Source organism: Cucurbita pepo, chromosome 12 (assembly GCF_057944985.1).
Source record: "Cucurbita pepo subsp. pepo isolate OVF chromosome 12, ASM5794498v1, whole genome shotgun sequence".
In the NCBI taxonomy this organism is placed as follows: Eukaryota; Viridiplantae; Streptophyta; class Magnoliopsida; order Cucurbitales; family Cucurbitaceae; genus Cucurbita; species Cucurbita pepo.
Window position 1 is genome coordinate 62,205 of NC_141809.1, and position 17,796 is coordinate 80,000.

A 17,796-nucleotide genomic window follows, 5' to 3' on the forward strand; every position below is an offset into this window, starting at 1 on the left:
ACGGCCACATACTTATTTTTATTTTATTTTATTAATTTTAGTAGATTTATTAATACTCTGAAATGGTATCATTATTTTAAGACAATCAATAAAAGGGGAAAAAATGATATGCATTAACCATTGCAATGATGAATATTTGGTTGATGTGAAATTAATATAAAGTGAAGAATGATAGCGGCTATGGGCATCACAACTCATCCAGTTACTATTCTTAAAATCATTTTGTTCTAGAAATGCTGTAAATGAGTCATAATGATCTAGATTCTACCATATCCTTTTTATTTACTTTTTTTATTCATCCAATTTACTCATAATTAATAGTAATTTTATACCCAAAAAAATATATTTTTTGGTACAATAGCTAAGGTTTTGATCTTTTTGGGATTTAGAAAGGAAAATGTCTGGGCCTGGGCTTTGGTTTACGGACTGGGCTTTTAACTCTGTGACCCACGACGGCAGCGCCAGACCAGTCGCAACGAACCCTGTTCCCACGGTCTCGCGCCAATTTCCTTCTAACCGACGAACCAGGTAACTCCAGGCTTGTAGATTTGTGGCGCACCCAACCCCTGGTCTCGCAGCAAGAGCGACAATGGCAGATCCCACGGTGCTCCCCGCCACGTCCACCACAGGCGGCTACAGAGTATAAACCCGACCACGAACGACGCATTTCCGAACGATCTCAGCGAAGTCGAATCTCTTCGAATACGAGCAAGGACCCAAACTTCTTTCAAGGATCAGTAAGTAATGTATTTTCTTTTATTTTGCAATGATTATGGTGTTTTCTTCATCTCCTTCGTAATTTTCGATTTGTTAGTGAATGAATTCAGATTGTATATTGAACTACTAGAAAGATGCAGAATGAAGGCCAAGTTTGCATGGAGAATTTGGTGTTGTTTTCTTATAGCTTTAATTCGTTTTAAGGGAAAATTTGAGCAGACTAAGATTTTTTGCCTTCTTGAAATGTATTTTGATTTTTCCTCACAAAAGATGAAAACTATTGTAAAGACTATGAGGAACCAACTTAAGTTTCGAAAATTGGAAACTAAAAGCCAAAATCTAAATGGTTATCGAGACCTTAGGAATGAGAATGAGAATGAGAATGAGAAGCCTTGAATGATGGATGATTTGGGAATGAGATGCATGTGTTTGTATAACTAAGTCAACTTCTTGAGAAGGAATTGATAGAAGTGGTAAAATTTTAAATTCCTAATAAGATTATTGTCTTCTTATGGACCATTTTCTGTGAAGCTTCAAATACTCCCGTTAAGATGTCATAGAGATGCTCAAATTGGATTGTGTTTCGCAAAGAAAAAGGGACAGTTAACAACATATGTTGTTCCATGGCCAATTTAGTGGTGGATACTTGATTGATCAACAAAACACAACTTTATTACTATCTTTTGGGGGCATGGTTTCAATTTTATGGTTTAGTTTGACACAATATTCTTTTGGAAATGTTATCGCTGAAAAGAAACTAGAATTTTCTTCTTCTTCTTCTTCTTCTTCTTCCTTTGAAAAAGTTAGACATTTGGAGATGGTGGTTGAAAAAGGTAGATCGGATGCAGCAAACTGGTGCTGCAGCAAAAGAATTCTATCGTTTACATACCTTTTGCAATTAATCTAAATTGGAGCATTTTCTCTTACGCTCCATGGAATGTTTTAACTAATCTCACTCAAGAAGTTTATTTTTGACAGACACTCTATTTAACTTTTCATACTTTTCATTTCATCAGCAGCTTTCCCAATTCCCTGAACTTCTTGTTTATTTCAGAGATATGCTATTTCTTGGAACTGTTGTGGACTCTTTAGATTATTTAAATTATGCATTATAGATGCCTTGCCCCCTTCTACTTTATACTTCGTAATTAGCTATTGCCCCACTTACAAAGATTGTTAAGGTATTAAGGGTGCATTTGTAATTAGCTCAAAGGTTTGTTTGCAAGGAGTTCGTTGTAAATAGAGTGAATGGGAGGAGAGGAAAGCAGAGAACTGTTTAATGGCGTTAAGTTTACGTAAGAATACTCAAGAGTGGAGTTATTGCATTCCCATCTTTCAATACTATTTTAGCTTTCTGGTTTCTATCACGATCTTCCCAAGTAGCTGTGAAACTTGTTTTTTTTTTTTTTTTTTCCCTCATGTTTTTACTATCCCTCATGATATGTGACACTCAGAAACGTTTAAAAAAGATGCAGTTAATGCAGCACATACCTGCTAGGATAATGTTGGGGCTTCTGAAAACTTTTTTTGCTAACCTTTCATTAGTAAAATTTGTTTGCATGGTGTATAAAGTTCTTGTGATTTATCCAATTCATCCTGGATTCCGTTATACAAACCTGGTTTAACATATTTTTCCTTTTTAGATGTGCATAAAGGATCTTCAGGGTTTGTACATGAGGATTTCTCTGTGTTGATGTTATATGGCTCTGCATCATTTTCAGATCTGAACTAAGATCCTATAACCCTTGCAAACTTTAGTGCAGTAGCCGATACTTTGGGTTGACAAAACATGACAGAAGTATTCAGTTACACAGCATGCAGACAGTTGTCTCAGATGATATTTGCAATCATCTTCTTTCACAGTTCTGAATATATGTTAGCAGTTGGAATTCATGGGAAATCCAACGTAACTCTAAAGTCCCTTCTGATAAGCAAAAACTATCTGTTGGCAATGATGTTATGTTTCTTAGAGTACTTTGTGGGAATTGTGTTGTGTCCCGGTCTTAAGGAATACTGGTGGGTTAGTCAGACAGGCCTTGCAATGGTTGTAGTTGGAGAAACAGTACGTAAACTGGCAATCGTAACTGCAGGTCGGTCTTTTACACATCTGATTAAGATCTATCATGAGGACCACCACAAGCTGATTACTTATGGAGTCTATAGATTTATTCGTCATCCTGGATACAGCGGTTTCCTTGTGTGGGCAGTTGGCACTCAAATCATGCTCTGTAATCCCATTTCAACAATTGGATTTGCTGTTGTGGTTTGGCAATTCTTTGCTGAACGAATTCCATATGAAGAGTACTTCCTGAGACAGTTTTTTGGCCGCGAGTATGAGCAGTACGCGAATCGGGTACCTTCTGGAGTGCCATTCGTGAAATGAAGGTCGAATATTTGGAGTTGGAGTGATCATTGCATGGTTCCGTTCTTGAGGTATTGGAACTTTGCACCGGGAGTTGTTTTTGTGTTGTATATTAAGGCGCTTCTGACTGATGGTTTCTGGGATTGCATCTATGAGTCAAGTCTTAGGATCTACTTGTAACATTTTTGTCAATTATGATGGAAATATATATCATTTAAACTAATTGTGAGAATTTGGGTACTCGATTTATTCATTCTTGTTAAGGCAGTGGTTTCATTGAGCTTTTGTTCAGGCGGTGGTTAGGTAATTTCTGATCTCTAAGTTAAATATATATGAAATTTATTTGCATGTGTTGCGTGTTGTCATATGTGATGAATGTGATGATTGTATATGCATTTGTTATGTGAAGTGGATTGTAAGACTTCATGTCTATTTATGAACGGATAGAAAGAAAAAAAAAGTATTATGGCAATTTTCCATTTAATTTCATTAGCATGAAGCGTTAAATTTGGTGAGGCTCGACTCCACTGATTGGGTTCGTTGTTTAATTTGAAGGATGACATGTTTTTACACGAATAATTTAAATGTCAATCTCCGTGTATATTATGTGTATTTATATCTCACTGCATTAGAGGAGGTTGGGCGATCTACAAACTTTGTTGCTTATTTTATTTTGAAGTTAGTATTTAGATTCTTGTACTTCAAACAATAATTTAAATAAAGTTTCTTTTGAAAAGTTATTTTTGTTCTCGATTATAAAAAATATAATTGGTTTTTCTGGAATATTAATTCTCTTCAAAAGTTAAATGCATGTAAAAATACCCTAAAAAAAAAAAAAAGAAAAAGTCTGTGGTTACCCCTTTTTTCTTCCTTTTTCATAATCAACATTTAATGTATCTTTCCTTGACTATTCAAAAAACGGAATGAAAACATAAAGGCATGCAAGTCAGATTTGGCTCCAACCTTGATGATCGTAGTTGGTGAATAAAAACTTAATGAAGAGTATAGCTGTTCGGCTTCCTGGAAAATTGAATCAACACGAGCTTCATCATTACTTAGTACGTAATAATAACAGCAACATTAAAAAGAACACGGTGTGATCCTCAATCAATTTACAGAAACGATTCATAAGTTTACAAATACAGAAGAAGATGAAGAATCGAGGCAGAGGCAGAGGCAACAGAGAGATCCTCTGAGATGATCGTCGATGAATTTACAGAAGCGAATCGTAAATGGAGAGAAAACGAAAGCGGATTAGGAGATTAGAGCTACCTGAATAAGAGCTTCCTGGAGTTGAGCGATGGCGTAATTTTGATGAGTAGTCCAGGAAAGACATCATCAGAATCCTGAATCTGCGGATTGTAGTCGACTATGAAAGGATCGTCGCACTTAGCGCTGATAGAGTGCAGCGACTCGCCTTCTCTAACGAGGTAGATGTCGTCGCAGGGACCGGATTGCGCAGAGGCGAGGAGCATGAGCGCCATGAAAATGAAAACAGAGTAGCAGGATGTTGAGGAAGCCATGGGAGAAGAAGATGAATTTGGTTTTTGGTTTTTTTGGTATAAAAAGAGGGAGAGGAGGTGGAGGTCAGTTATGGCGGTTTCGAGAAGTGGAGCAGACCACAAGGAATTGAACGCTACCACCATCAGGGGATGTTTCGTCATATATATATATATATATATATTTGTTTTCTTTGTTGAAAAACTTCTTCTATTTTAATTAAGAATATGAAAATTCAAACCATACTTAAACTACCAAATTATATTATGCAATGAAACTAATCAAACTGCACGGAACTGTTCATCCTCCACGATAAAATCTTTTAGAAGTCAAATTAATAAATATATATATATATATATTTAAAAAAAAAAACAGGAATTAATTGCTTAATAATATGGAAATTCTCAAAACAATTAATTAGGAAAAAAAAATGGACATAAATAGTTATTAAGAGTCACATTCCCGTCAAGGTAGGCTGCATAAATTTAAAAAATTCAAACTTTATATGGGAGACCGGCTGCTTTAGGGAACAAATCTTTCCGTCATTTTTTAATTTATTTTATAGTTACGTCCTCAAACTATATAATATATTGTTTTCCCTAAATAGTAAAATAATTAAAAATAATAATTCCACACCAACCAATTTTCCTCAACAGCTTAATTGCCATACAAATTAGCCTCACTTCTCTGCCGTCTAAAAATTACCTTAATCTTAACACGTTACATTTTCTACCCAATAATATAATATTATATATATATGTGCCGTCTAAAAATTACCTTAATCTTAACACGTTACATTTTCTACCCAATAATATAATATTATATATATATGTGTGTGTGTGTGTGTCCAAACAAATTGTACGTAATAGTTATTATTAAAATATATTTTTTAAACGTACCCCTCAGGCTACTATCTCTAAATTTAAGTCTGTCTCCTCTTCGACTCCAGCTACATTCCTTAGAGCCCAGCCGAGAGAGTAGGCGGCTGCCGCCGCAACTGCACCATTAAGCACCGTTAAGGCGACGGAGAAGCCATATTTTCCGGCGGCGATCTTTGCTCGGGCGACACCTAGAAGCACAAGTGCAAGAAGAGCCAGAATGCAAGCCCCACCGAACTTAAGGGTCTCGTTATCGGTGAAAGGAATGAGGAGGATGAAGGAGAGCAGTGGGATGCAGCCGAACGCGAGAAAGGATCCGAACGTCGCCAGACCGTTCTTCCATGGTCGGTCTTTGCTGTCCTTTGGCGGAGCTGCCGCGCCTTTCCTCTCCTCTACCATTATGTGCTTGTACTTCGCCATTATGTTCACCACCTGACGAGTTTCATTTTTTTATTATTATTATTTTTTTTTATATTTCAAAAAAAAAAAAAAAAAAAAAAGTGGGAGAGGAAAATAAAGAGTACGGTAGAGGCATCGTGAAAGTCCATTCCGAGAGACTGGTAGTGTTGAAGGAGGAGGAGCTGCTGATGTTCAGGGCGGTTGTCGATGTCCCACTCCGTCGCCGCCCTCTCCTTCACGGTGACAGCTCTCTCTGTGGTGGTGGCCACGTAATCTCCGAACCCCATGGATATCCCATCCGCTATTAGGTTGGCAAATCCCAGCACCAGCACGTCCACTGTAATTATGAAAATTAATTAAATTGGATTATTTTTTTTGGTTATAAAATATGATTAGATTTATTAAAAAAAAAAAAAAAAAAAAAAAGGAAAAAAAAGAAAAAGGGTGACCGGCAGAGTGGCGGGTAGCGGAAATAGAAGCAATGAGAGAGAAACATGTAACAATGGCGTCCAGCCCTCCGTACACGATGCTTTTGGCCAGCTTTCCGTTCCACGGTTCATTTGGCCTTTTCTTCACCTTCCTGTCGTCTTCCGCCCCGATTAGCTGCTCGCTGGCCGCACCCACGCCGGTTGATGCTTCCATTTCTTTACTTTTACACTGTTGTTGGTCGTAGAGACAAGGGATTTCGGTTTTTGAAGGGAACTAGGAGGTGCTTACGTGTCACAATGCATGAGAAGCAATTGACGTATGGCATATATTAACATAGGTATTGTTGGTTCAACTTGTACCAGTGGTATGTTACTCATGGCTAATAGATATTGTCTAATTTTAGGTCGTTTTTATTTATTTTTTAACTGAAGAAAAGAAAAATCATAATATGATGAAATAATGTAAATAAAAAATTTATGGACATTAAATTTAATCTATAATTAATAAAAAAAAAATGTTAAGAGGATTCAATTTTTAGTTTATTCACTTTTGAAAATGAAATGAAAACCAACATAAAATTGAGTCCATATTAGTGAAAAATATTAACTATTTAAATAAACAAAGTCATGTAAGAATCTTTTTAAAGAATCTTTTATTTAAAAAAAAAAAAAAAAAAAAAATTATCGAAGTTTAGGGTAAAACAAGATATTTGTTTTGGGTGTTATTAACGCAACGAAGAATAGGGTAGTGATTTTTGGTTCATCATCCAATCTTGCTTTTCTTCTGCAAAAATTGTCTACCTTAATAGTGAGAGAAGGAAGATGGAAGGCATGGCAGAAGGAGCAGCAGCACCTTCATTGCCCGACCTTGTACTCTCGCTAGAGCAAGCATCGTTCATGGCCAAGCAGCTTTCTTCTACCTCTAACCCAGCCCATCTCCTCCAAATCTACAATTCTCTCCACCAGGCCAACCTCAACCTCTCCGTTTTTCTCTCTACACCTCACTACCCCCAATCTCTTCCTATTCCTCCCCCTTCCATCAACGATAATCTCCTCTCCTCTGCAACCAGTGCCGCCTTCAACGACAGCGGCAACGAGCCGATGCAGGTCGGCGATGACGAAGATGCCGATGCCGATGCCGATGCCGAGCAGAATTCCAAGGGCACGATTGAAATGGTTGAGGAGAAGATGAAGGATTGTTTTATTAAGAACAAGCGGGTTAAACGAAAGCTATCGCCGTCGGCCGCGGCTATGGCGGAGGAAAGACGAGTTCATCGTGATAATCGGTTTAGTGCGACGGCGAAGGGTTTCGATCCTCATGTTGAGAGATTGCGGGCCTTGGACCTGATTTCCCAGTTTCATGCGTGAGGCACAGACGTAGCCAAGTTTGAAAAACGAGATGGAAGAATTTAGTCGCATTCTGGTGAGGCTCTGAACATTTCAAATTGTGTTATTGCCATTGCTATTAGCTTTTGATTCTTCAATTAGCGTTGTGGAGGGAACTTGAAATTGAGGCAATTGGAGGCCTTTTGGTTCCATTAGCATTAGGAAGATACTGAACACATTCCTTGCCCCTTTTGATTCGTTTTGTTTGTCATGATCCATTTCTGAACTTCTCCTTACGCTTATCAAATTTGAAACCTCGCGAGCAGTATTTTCTGAGTTGATCCTTACAAAATTTATGAGAATGCAAAGCATCACACATGCCCTTCTCACTTCTCAGTTTGTGAATTAAGTGCAGTTGGTGTAAGTTCAACGCTTCCACTAGCCTTGATTGGTTATTGCGTATACTGATACAATCAGTTTTATTCTTGTTCTCATTATGGTAATGTCTTTGTTATTTTTCATTTTTGGATTTCTGGTATTTCAGCAAACTACGAGGCCTTGTATACTTCTCTGATCATCCTTATCTGCGTCCATTGCTTTAATTCTATTTTATGTTTGCTATGCGAATTTATTGATTGGTGTCACTGAGAAGTTAATGCATGTTTCGGAGCTATTATGAGAAAGAAACTTCTTGCCTTGTAGAACAAAACTTTTGTGAAAACATATTTGGATAGCTGTTACATACAATTTTTATTATCTTGTTATCTTCAAGTTTGTTTTCATGGTTGAATATGTGTTCAAAACAACTGGAGTTGTTCTTCCTTTTAAAATCACTGAAAGATAATATCAACCTTTAAGCAAGTGATTTTTCGAACTATCTCCCAGATTGCCCCTTAGCGTTTATTAAATTTTGATTCTTTTGGTTTATTGAAGAAAAGCCTTGAACTCAAGTTTTTGGTTTTCTATTCTTATGTTTCCTTTTTACCGTTTAGTTCTTTGTTGCAAATTTTTATCAATTTGGTTAATTTAAGAAAGACCTTGAACTCTATTTTCATGGTGCAAAAAGGGTTTCATGGTAAAGCTATGTTCTCTTCATTATTATTATTATTTTTTTTTTTAGCAAAATCTATCAATTTGTTTGATTTAAGAAGGGATTTAACGCAGATTTCTTGATCCATAAAATTTCATAAGGAAACGTTGGCCAATCAGAAGATGAAAAGGAACTCATGAACAAAATTGTAAGAAAGATGATTCAAAAATTATTTGAATTTCAGGCAGCATTCATAATAGGAGGTTTAGCATTTGATACAGACCTTTTCATTTTGATTCATCTGTTTTTATGCGGTCTGAGAATCTTCTTTCTATATAGGGATGGAGATGACAGGTAGGCTTTGTAGGGGGAATTGAGTGCCCACAAGAAGGTGCACGGGTCTCAATGCCAATATCAATGCTCAAGAGTAATGTAACGAGGGTCTATGTGTCATTAAAGGTTTATTGCCAGTTTCTTTCAGAACTAGATTACCAAGTGAGCCACTTTGCCAGAGATCTGAGCTCTGTCGGTGCCAACAGGGCTTCACCATGCCTTCGTCAAGTGTCAATATGTTATCAGTTTTGTGCTATTTTCCTTTCCCCCCATGGCATGATGAAAGGATAGCGGCGTTGAAGAGACAGCATCACGTCTGATTTCTTTTGTGCACATAAATAAGCAGGGTGTTAGAGCACGATCAACTGCTACACGAAGGCTGAGGTTGACTTCTCTGTACTGTTTTATCTTGTGTATAATTGTGTTGCATAGTCCCCAATTTGGGTCTCACTCATTGCAATATGCTCATGGCTCACTCCACTGATCTCCAAAGATACCTGGCTCACGCCAAAAAGTCAGTTTTAGGGGACTATACAGATTTTAATTCATTAATGTTTCCGTTGTATTTTATCCTCCATGTTGTCTTGATTGCGTGCTTTGAATAGTACAATACATTTTCTATGTTTTATAAGTTTCTTTCGTGGCTGTGGCAGTTCCACAAAAATAGAAATTAGTGATGTAAACTTCTGGTTTAATGAAATCGCATGTATATGTGTGGTTTGATTTAGTTTTTCGAAAGAGTTGCAATGTTCCAATTTTTTCCTTGAATGTGATATTTTATTGAGATATTTCACGCTGTTTTGCATACCTAAATATCTTGACTATTCAAACTATTGAGTCAGGCTAATTTAAAAATCTCAAAACATGTGAATGTTTGTGCGAGCAGGAAATGCCTACAATGTGACTAAGTTTGTTCATTAACTTCATTCAATATCCTGGTTTAAGCTCCAGGAAAAATGTTCATTGCTGCAAGTTTCTGCCAAGCTTTCATTTGATATGTTATGTTTGAATGAGGTAAAAACTTATAGAGATACATATCCACAACATGATGAGAATTCGTTGCATTGTTTGCGAAGGCCTAAATCTACACTACCCAATGCAAAAGAATATGGAAACACGTCTGTACAGAAGTATGGGATATCCAATGATGTAATCATGCTCCTACCTACCCAGCAGTGAAGCTAATTTGGTCATCGTATTGTTTCTATCTCTCTTTGAACTGAGGTGTTTACTGGAACGGATTCAAGCTGTGTCTGGTTGCTTGTGTTGCCCTCCGAACGGTTGGGGCCAGGTAGAAGCCAGTGTTGAGAATGATGATCGGTTGAAATCTCAGAACCATCAAAAGACTGATCTCTGCTCACTGTCATTGGTCTTGCAGGTTTTGTTCTAGAAGAGTCTTGCAATGGCAGCCTGCAAATTGGGCATGTAGATTGCTTTCTCAGCCAAACATCAATGCAGGAGCGATGAAATCTGTGACCGCATTTGGGCATCATTCTCAGTACTTCCTTCTCTTCATACTCACCCAAACAGATTGAACACCTGAAAGTGGAGCACAATAAGCCATAGTTTAGTGGGTCAGGTTATCTATCTATCAGTGCTCAACATCGTCTACAGAACTGTAAGCCTAACTATCTATTCTTATGCTAATGAATTAAAAGTTTTACTTACTGAGCATCTTCTACAGAATTGAAAGCCTCTCGATTGAACTTCATAGTTGGAATAGCGGCAATGAGAACCGGTTCGAGACCACTTGCCCGAGACTCTGGCTGGCATCAAACAACAAAAAAGAATCAAGAAGCTCATCATTTTGACATATAGATGCGAGACAATGGTATCATTCTAATCCTTGGCTACACCAGTAGACTGAGTAGCATATGATAATTAACCAATGAGATTTCATGATCTACAAACATATAGAAAACGCACTGTGCAGATCCAGATTAAGAGAGATGGCATTACTTCTTACCTGCTGCTCAAGATCCACCCTGGATTCAATCTCGTAATTGAGGCTATTGGATTGAGATGAACGAAGTCGACCACAGATGATTCTTGTACAGATGAACACTATGAATGTGGCACTCATTCCAAACCCGACAACAGTGGTAATAAAGTTCATACCAGAACCCGTCATCTCGAAATCTGAAAACCCAACTGGGAAAATCTCAGAAACTTAGAGAGTTAGAAAGGGGAATCCTGGGGAAATGGAATGGAAAAGAAAAGAAAAGAAAGGAGAAGGGGAAGAAGAATCGTGATATGGCTTGGAGGTGACTCAAAGGGAACTGGGGAAAATATTGAAGAAATATGAAATGGATGGAAGGGGAAGGAGAAGATGACGGTTGTTCTGCTGATTGGAATAGTTGTGGTGGTGGGTCCATGAAGGGAGAATGGAAGTGGGAGATTTTGATATGGAAGGGTTGAAGAAAGGAGTGTCAGAAATGGCGGCAAAAAGTCTGAAACGATGAAAAAGAAATAGCGATTTTGATGAGATTCTTCTTCTCAAAGAGCTAACGTGCGATGGCAGGCTAAACAGAATCTCTCAAGGTTTTTCTCCATCCCTCTCTCTCTCTTGCTCTGTTTCTTTGTGGCCTTTTCTTTTTTTTTTTTTTTTTTTTTTTTTTTTTTCTTTTCTGATTGATTGCTATCTGATTTTTTTGTCACTTTTGGATAAGGCCGTTGGAGATTATTTGAAGCAAATAAGATTCCTGTCCACACCTTTTCTTTTCTTCTGTTTTTCAATGGTTTTATTAGGCTGTCATATGAAGAATTGTTTTTTAAAAAATATATTCTCTTCTTGCAATTACACTGCTTTGAAATTGATGAAGCTTGAAAAAAAAAAAAAAAAACTCATAAAAACTGTTTCTATGAAAATGTTATACTATTATTTAAGCCTTCTAGTAATAGTGATTGTATTTTTTTTTAGTGTTTATTATTTGTAATTGTGCAATTCAAATATTCAGATAGAAATAAACATTTACACTTACTTATCCCATGTTTAAAACTTATAAAAAAAAAAAAAAAAAAAAAAAAAAAAGTGGCAGTTTCGAAATTTCTTGATCATTCAAGAGGTTCCTACGGTAGTTTCACCCCTAGCACTTCAGGATTTTGAAAATTCGTGTGGTACACGTGGGTTTGATGACAACCCCCAGAGAAAAGGGGGGGAAAAAAAAGTAAAACGCAATTACATGAGTCGTTTCAAATGTTGCCACGTCACCACTTTCCAATTTTGAAGGTCTTCCTATCCCCCAAGCATATTCAAATTTTATCTCAACGTTTAGATTCATTATCCACCGTCCAATCCTCGATCACATTCTACATGTTACACCGATGGTCAATCCACCGTCCGATCCAGAATCATGTTCCACATTTAACATCTCATTCCCATTCCCCAACATCTTAAATCTAAATCTCTCCCTCTCTAAGATACCGTCAATGTAAAATAAGTTGCTCTCCATAAACAGCCTGAGAAGATGACACTAAATTTTGACATTTTCTTCCACTAGAGACACAGAGAGAGGATTTATGATGGAAGTTTGTTTTTTCGAATATGTGTGTTTGTTCCCAACTCTCCCTGTTTGTTTGTCTCTTTCTTTCTTCTGTGGAGCTCTTCTTTTGAGCATTTTTTTGAATTTTTGAATCGTTTTCGACCGTTTCCTCTTCGAGAAAGCAAAAGTCGCGCCTGGGCTACTTCTAATTTCATAAAAATTGCAACTGAGGCATCTGGGTTGTCTTCGTTTCCACCAAAAACTGAGTAATAGACAGAGATTCTCAAGAGAAAGAGAGAGAGAAAGGTAAATATATTGATTGAAGGTTTAGATATTTGTTTCTGATTTGAATCTTCTTGCTATGATTATTGCAGTCTCGTCAACTCTTAAAGATTAGTTTTTTATTTTTTTTGTTCTGTTTTCTATTTTCTCCTTCGACTCTGTCTTTCTTCTCAGTCTCTATCTTTCGTTTTCTTGATCTCTGTTTGATTGATAGGGTGCGATGTCTTTCCAAATGGGCTATTGCAGAAATGTCTTTCTACTGATTATTTCCTTGGATTTTACTGAAGTTTCCAAGAAGAAATAAGTAGTATTACTCTTCTACCAGCTGTAGATTGTGACCCTTTCCCTAGCTTCTCTTCAAAGGAAAGTCTCTGTCTCTCTCTTAAACGAGGCCAAAACGGTAAATATGGCGAAGTTAGCAGCTTTCCCTTTTCCTTGCAAAATGAGAACCGTTGGATTTAGTTCACTTCCACTCCACCGTCATTCATAGAATAGAAATTTGTGGGATTTTTGCAATCTAATCTTGTGTCGGCTGTTTTCTGTAGAAGGGACTTGTGGGGGCTTTCTTTGATTCTTCGATGCTCTTATCTTTATGCTTTGCTCATTTCTTTTTGTTCTTTTATTTTTAGATACCTAACTTTAAAGGAATTCCAAAAGTAATTTATAATTTACTTGTCTTTTGATTGCAACTTCTCCACCGCCTTTTTCTGATTATTTTTCTCCATTGCCGCACATCGTTTCTTTTTTTAACTTTATAATTGCGCTGCTGGGAGAGTTCAGTTCTGATCTGAATTTCTATTTCTCTTGATTCCTGTTTCCAGATTTGAATCATGGTGGAAGAGGGAGGTGTTGATGGGGGTTCGGGTGAGGCAGAGGCAGAGGCAGAGGCAGAGGCAGAGTCGGCCGAAGAATGGCTGCTGCAAGCTCAGAAGCTTGTGCCTGTGGCTCTGGAGAAGGCTACGGAGGTTAAGGTGTTTCCAGGGAGGTGGAAGATGATTGTTTCAAAGCTCGAGCAGCTTCCATCGCGGTTATCTGATTTGTTTAGCCATCCTTGCTTTTCAAAGAATGTCCTCTGCAAGGAGCAATTGCAGGCTGTTTTGAACAGCTTGAAGGAAGCCATTGAATTGGCGGAGCTTTGTGTTAGAGAAAAATTTGAAGGCAAGCTTTGGATTCAGAGCGATCTCGACTCGCTGTCTGGGAAATTGGATTTGAATTTACATGATTGTGCCGTTTTGATTAAGACGGGTATGCTCGGTGAGGCTACTCTGCCTCTACTCTTGTCAGGTTGTTCGTTGCAACAGGAGTCTACTGACTACAGCAACATAAGAGAACTGCTTGCAAGGCTGCTGATTGGCCATATGGAGGCGAAACATCGAGCTCTAGATAGCCTCGTTGAGATCCTGAAAGAGGATGATGACAATGTTTTGTCTGTCTTTGGTCGTAATAATGTTGCAGCTTTAGTCCAATTGCTTACTGCAACCTCTCCGCGTATTCGAGAGAAAACAATCACCATAATTTGCATGCTAGTCGAATCAGGAAGTTGTGAAAATTGGCTTGTTTCGGAAGGCGTTTTGCCACCTCTAATCAGACTTGTTGAGTCTGGCAGTGCTGTGGCTAAAGAAAAAGCAGTCATTTCACTGCAAAGGTTGTCAATGCCAGCTGATACCGCCCGGACAATAGTTGGGCATGGTGGGGTTCGACCTCTTATCGAACTATGCAAGACTGGTGATTCTGTATCGCAGGCTGCTGCTGCTTGCGCGTTGAAGAACATATCAGCCGTACCTGAGGTTCGACAAACTTTGGCTGAAGAAGGGATCACAAGGGTGATGATCAGTCTTGTGGATCGTGGAATTCTGTTTGGGTCCAAAGAGTATGCAGCTGAATGCCTACAGAATCTCACTGCTAGCAACGAAGCTCTAAGGAGATCGGTCATCGCTGAAGGAGGTCTTCGCTGCATATTGGCACATCTGGATGGCCCTCTCCCTCAAGAATATGCAGTTGGGGCATTGAGCAATTTAGTCAGCTCAGTTTCAATGGAAGTTCTGTTGTCTCTTGGCTTCCTCCCCCGTATAGTGCATGTGCTCAAATTGGGTTCACTCGGCGCACAGCAGGCAGCAGCAGCAGCAATCTGCAGGGTATGTAGCTCACCAGACATGAAGAAGCTTATAGGCGAAGCCAAATGCATCCCGCTTCTCATCAAACTCCTCGAGGCCAAAACAAACAGTGTTCGAGAAGTCGCAGCGCAAGCAATCTCAAGCCTTGTGACCCTTTCACAGAACTGCAGAGAACTGAAGAGGGACGAAAAAAGTGTCCCAAATCTCGTCCAACTGCTTGATCCAAGCCCCCAAAACACAGCAAAGAAATATGCAGTCGCGTGCCTTGGGTTGCTCTCTTCAAGCAGGAAATGCAAGAAGCTGATGATATCGTATGGGGCGATCGGGTATCTGAAGAAGCTAGCAGAGATGGACATACCGGGGGCGAAGAAACTGGTAGAGAAACTGGAAAGGGGGAAGTTGAGAAGTCTGTTCAGTAGGAAATAGGGGAAAAAGTGAGGCCTTTTGGATGCTTTACAGTAGTAGTTGTTTCATAAACTAAATGAAACAATAATGTAGTTTGGAGGGTAACAAACAGAAGGTTGCCAGTATCTGGTAAACTATTTCCCTTCAACTACCAATATACTTTCCTTGTATGTTTATCTCTTGCATCTGTAATATATTAATATGAAGAGATTAGCTTTAGTAATAGAAAATTAACATACTACAATTTAAATGTCAAATAGTAAATGTTACATGTAATATATTGATATGAACATATTTCAATTAGATAAGGTATTATATCATCGACCAAGGGGCTCAGATTCAAATCTTCTCTCTTTGTCGTAAGCTTTCGATAAGAATTTTAGTATTATCTCTCGAGGCCAGTGTAATCAAATTCAATGAAATCATAATAGCCAGTGTAATCAAATTCAATGAAATCATAATATGGTTTAATAAAGGGTAATTATGCATCCATATTTTAAAAATAGGTAATTTTAGAAATTTATTTTGCGTCTAAAATATCTTAAAAAAAAAAAAAAAAAAAAAAACAACCAAATCCATTCAAACTTTGACTTTAACGAACTATAATTTTGTCGTTTTGTGTGGTAACAGTTACCAAAGCCGCATAAACGCAGCCTTCACTTCACACACTTCCCTCTCTCTATCCGCTGCAGCAAGAAAACGAATCTGTTCTTCCAGAGTCCGCCGAAATGCATTTCTGGAGAAGCAAATCCGATGGCCACAGCGACAAACCGGAAGATAATTATGGTAACTTCGATAGCGATGAAGAAGAAAAAGGCTACTCTCCGACGCCGTTCTTGAAGGGGGGCAAGCATTTCGACATCCAAGCATACGCAAGCAACTACCACCGCAGTACCAAAATCCTCCGCCTCATATTCATCGCCGATCGCTTCGGCAACGCCAATGAAAGGCGGCGGAGAATGCAACTGGAGGCACTCCGAATCGCGTACGATATAGCCAAAAAGGGCAAGGACGTGAATGTGTTCATCAAAATCGTGCGAAAAATTGACGGGAGATTGGGCCCTAATTACGACATGGATGAAAATTGGTGCAACTCGGTGATTGAGGGGAGGCGTGTGATGAGCGAAATGCTACAGAGATGCGCGAAGAATTGTGAGGTATGAATTGAATCAGTAAATCAAATACTGTAGTGATTATTGAATTATCTCGATATATATAACCATCATTCTCTGCGCGAAGAACTGTGAGGTATGAAATGAACCAGTAAATCAAATTCTGTAGTGATTATTGAATTATCTCGATATATATACACCTCATTGGTGGTTTTGTGATAGAAATCTTACACGGAAAGAACCATATGTGCGGAAGACGCAAGAAACGTGTTCAATTCGATAGCAGTTTTCTACGAGGACCACGGCGCTCTTACGAGGGCTTATGCGTTTTACAAGAAGAGCGTACATTTCTGCAGGAGCGATAAGAATTACTCAGAATTGCTAAGGCGTTTGATTGTGGTGGTGATTGAGTTGGGGCAGTTTGAAGCTTCTGCGGAGATTGCTGAAAAAGGAATGCAATATCCAAATCTTCATCCTATTACAATGGAGACTCTGCGCTGTGCTCTGGGATTGGCTCGCTTCAAGGCACATTGCTATAAAGACGCTGCTCATCAGGTTTGGCTTAGCCAATCCATCATCATTTCCATGTCAATAAATTCTTCCGTAACTCATATTCTTAGGAATATACATGCAGCTCTTGGGAGTAAGTAAAGAATTGGGAAACCGATTTTCAAAAGTCATGGCTGCTCATGATATTGCTACCTTTGGCGCCCTATGTGCACTCGCAACTTTTGATCCAATAGAGTTCAAGGCACCAATTTTTCCATTTTTCTTTTCTAATTCTCCATTTACTTTGCACAGAATTTTATTTAGTCATTGGTTTTCTACATCCCCAGACTTCAGTTATGGATAATCAGAACTTTCATTTCTACTTGGATTCAGCTCTGGAAGTGAAGGAGCTCGTCAGTGATTTTTACTTGAGGTATCCTAGTGAACTTTGATTCATCTTTTCTCAACCAAACTTCATGTTCAGATTCTTAGTGTATGATGATCTATTGGCAGGCGTTATTGTTCGTGCTTCAGACACCTTGATAACTTGAGAGAATGGCTGTTGGCTGACATATATTTCTTCAATCACTACGAGACACTGTATAATAAAATCAGAAACAGAGCACTTATTGTCTACACCGAGCCCTTTGTGGCAGTTGGTTTGCAGAGAGTGGCTGTTGTTTTTGGTACAAACATTGAAGCTATTGAGAAGCAGCTCCTGGCTTTAATAAACACAAACCAAATTCAGGTCTTCTTAGCTCCCATTTTTCAAAGTTTGGTCATGTAATTCTTTACTAATAACCTCTCCTTCGTGTGTACTACTAGGCCGATGTTGACTCCATCAATAAAGTTGTACATTTCCCAAGACATGAAGGAAATGGAAGTTTCCCACAGGGTTTGCAGAGTAGTGTGGCTGAATTTGATCAGGTACATTCTGTT

At 38.4% G+C, this 17,796-nt stretch overlaps 6 protein-coding genes across 10 annotated transcripts in view; 4 read left to right on the plus strand and 2 right to left on the minus strand.

Annotated features, from left to right (window-relative positions):
• Positions 1-502: 502 nt before the first annotated feature.
• Positions 503-3,370, plus strand: LOC111806805 (protein-S-isoprenylcysteine O-methyltransferase B). Of its 2 annotated transcripts, none has more exons than XM_023692283.2 (2): positions 503-737; positions 2,361-3,370. In XM_023692283.2, exon 2 carries the CDS (start codon positions 2,507-2,509, stop codon positions 3,098-3,100), a length of 594 nt encoding a protein of 197 aa, XP_023548051.2. In that variant the 5' UTR covers positions 503-737; positions 2,361-2,506; the 3' UTR covers positions 3,101-3,370. The 2 variants fall into 2 exon arrangements, with proteins under 2 accessions (XP_023548051.2, XP_023548052.2); XM_023692284.2 differs by having other exon boundaries at positions 2,439-3,370.
• Positions 3,371-5,481: 2,111 nt separating this feature from the next.
• LOC111806802 (uncharacterized) lies at positions 5,482-6,605 on the minus strand. Its single transcript, XM_023692281.2, has 3 exons — positions 6,306-6,605; positions 5,982-6,193; positions 5,482-5,889 (listed from the first exon to the last, which is right to left on the minus strand). The coding sequence occupies exons 1-3, from the start codon at positions 6,496-6,498 to the stop codon at positions 5,482-5,484; spliced, it is 813 nt and encodes a 270-aa protein (XP_023548049.2). The 5' UTR covers positions 6,499-6,605.
• A 398-nt stretch (positions 6,606-7,003) lies between these two features.
• On the plus strand, positions 7,004-11,236 carry LOC111806806 (AP2-like ethylene-responsive transcription factor SNZ). 3 transcript variants are annotated; one of them, XM_087129117.1, is made up of 6 exons: positions 7,004-7,707; positions 8,775-8,848; positions 8,980-9,357; positions 9,860-10,264; positions 10,352-10,591; positions 10,658-11,236. In XM_087129117.1, the coding sequence occupies exon 1, from the start codon at positions 7,107-7,109 to the stop codon at positions 7,650-7,652; it is 546 nt and encodes a 181-aa protein (XP_086985243.1). In that variant the 5' UTR covers positions 7,004-7,106; the 3' UTR covers positions 7,653-7,707; positions 8,775-8,848; positions 8,980-9,357; positions 9,860-10,264; positions 10,352-10,591; positions 10,658-11,236. The 3 variants fall into 3 exon arrangements, with proteins under 3 accessions (XP_086985243.1, XP_086985244.1, XP_086985242.1); XM_087129118.1 differs by having other exon boundaries at positions 8,802-8,848; XM_087129116.1 differs by lacking the exon at positions 8,775-8,848 and having other exon boundaries at positions 7,005-7,707.
• On the minus strand, positions 10,011-11,104 carry LOC111806804 (RING-H2 finger protein ATL7). Its single transcript, XM_023692282.2, has 3 exons — positions 10,940-11,104; positions 10,642-10,739; positions 10,011-10,512 (listed from the first exon to the last, which is right to left on the minus strand). The coding sequence occupies exons 1-3, from the start codon at positions 11,102-11,104 to the stop codon at positions 10,164-10,166; spliced, it is 612 nt and encodes a 203-aa protein (XP_023548050.2). The 3' UTR covers positions 10,011-10,163.
• Positions 11,237-12,018: 782 nt separating the features above from the next.
• Positions 12,019-15,513, plus strand: LOC111806801 (uncharacterized). Of its 2 annotated transcripts, XM_087129115.1 has the most exons (3): positions 12,019-12,761; positions 12,952-13,137; positions 13,559-15,513. In XM_087129115.1, the coding sequence occupies exon 3, from the start codon at positions 13,568-13,570 to the stop codon at positions 15,275-15,277; it is 1,710 nt and encodes a 569-aa protein (XP_086985241.1). In that variant the 5' UTR covers positions 12,019-12,761; positions 12,952-13,137; positions 13,559-13,567; the 3' UTR covers positions 15,278-15,513. The 2 variants fall into 2 exon arrangements, with proteins under 2 accessions (XP_086985241.1, XP_023548047.2); XM_023692279.2 differs by lacking the exon at positions 12,952-13,137.
• A 197-nt stretch (positions 15,514-15,710) lies between these two features.
• The window catches only part of LOC111806613 (COP9 signalosome complex subunit 1-like), a 2,766-nt gene continuing 680 nt past the window's right edge, over positions 15,711-17,796 (plus strand). The window contains exons 1-5 of the mRNA XM_087129374.1: positions 15,711-16,413; positions 16,591-16,923; positions 17,003-17,290; positions 17,371-17,605; positions 17,683-17,796. The exon at positions 17,683-17,796 is cut by the window's right edge and continues 680 nt beyond it. Of these exons, the coding sequence (XP_086985500.1) occupies positions 15,985-16,413; positions 16,591-16,923; positions 17,003-17,221 (981 nt within the window). The 5' untranslated portion in view covers positions 15,711-15,984 and the 3' untranslated portion in view covers positions 17,222-17,290; positions 17,371-17,605; positions 17,683-17,796. The remainder of the gene's footprint in view (positions 16,414-16,590; positions 16,924-17,002; positions 17,291-17,370; positions 17,606-17,682) is intronic.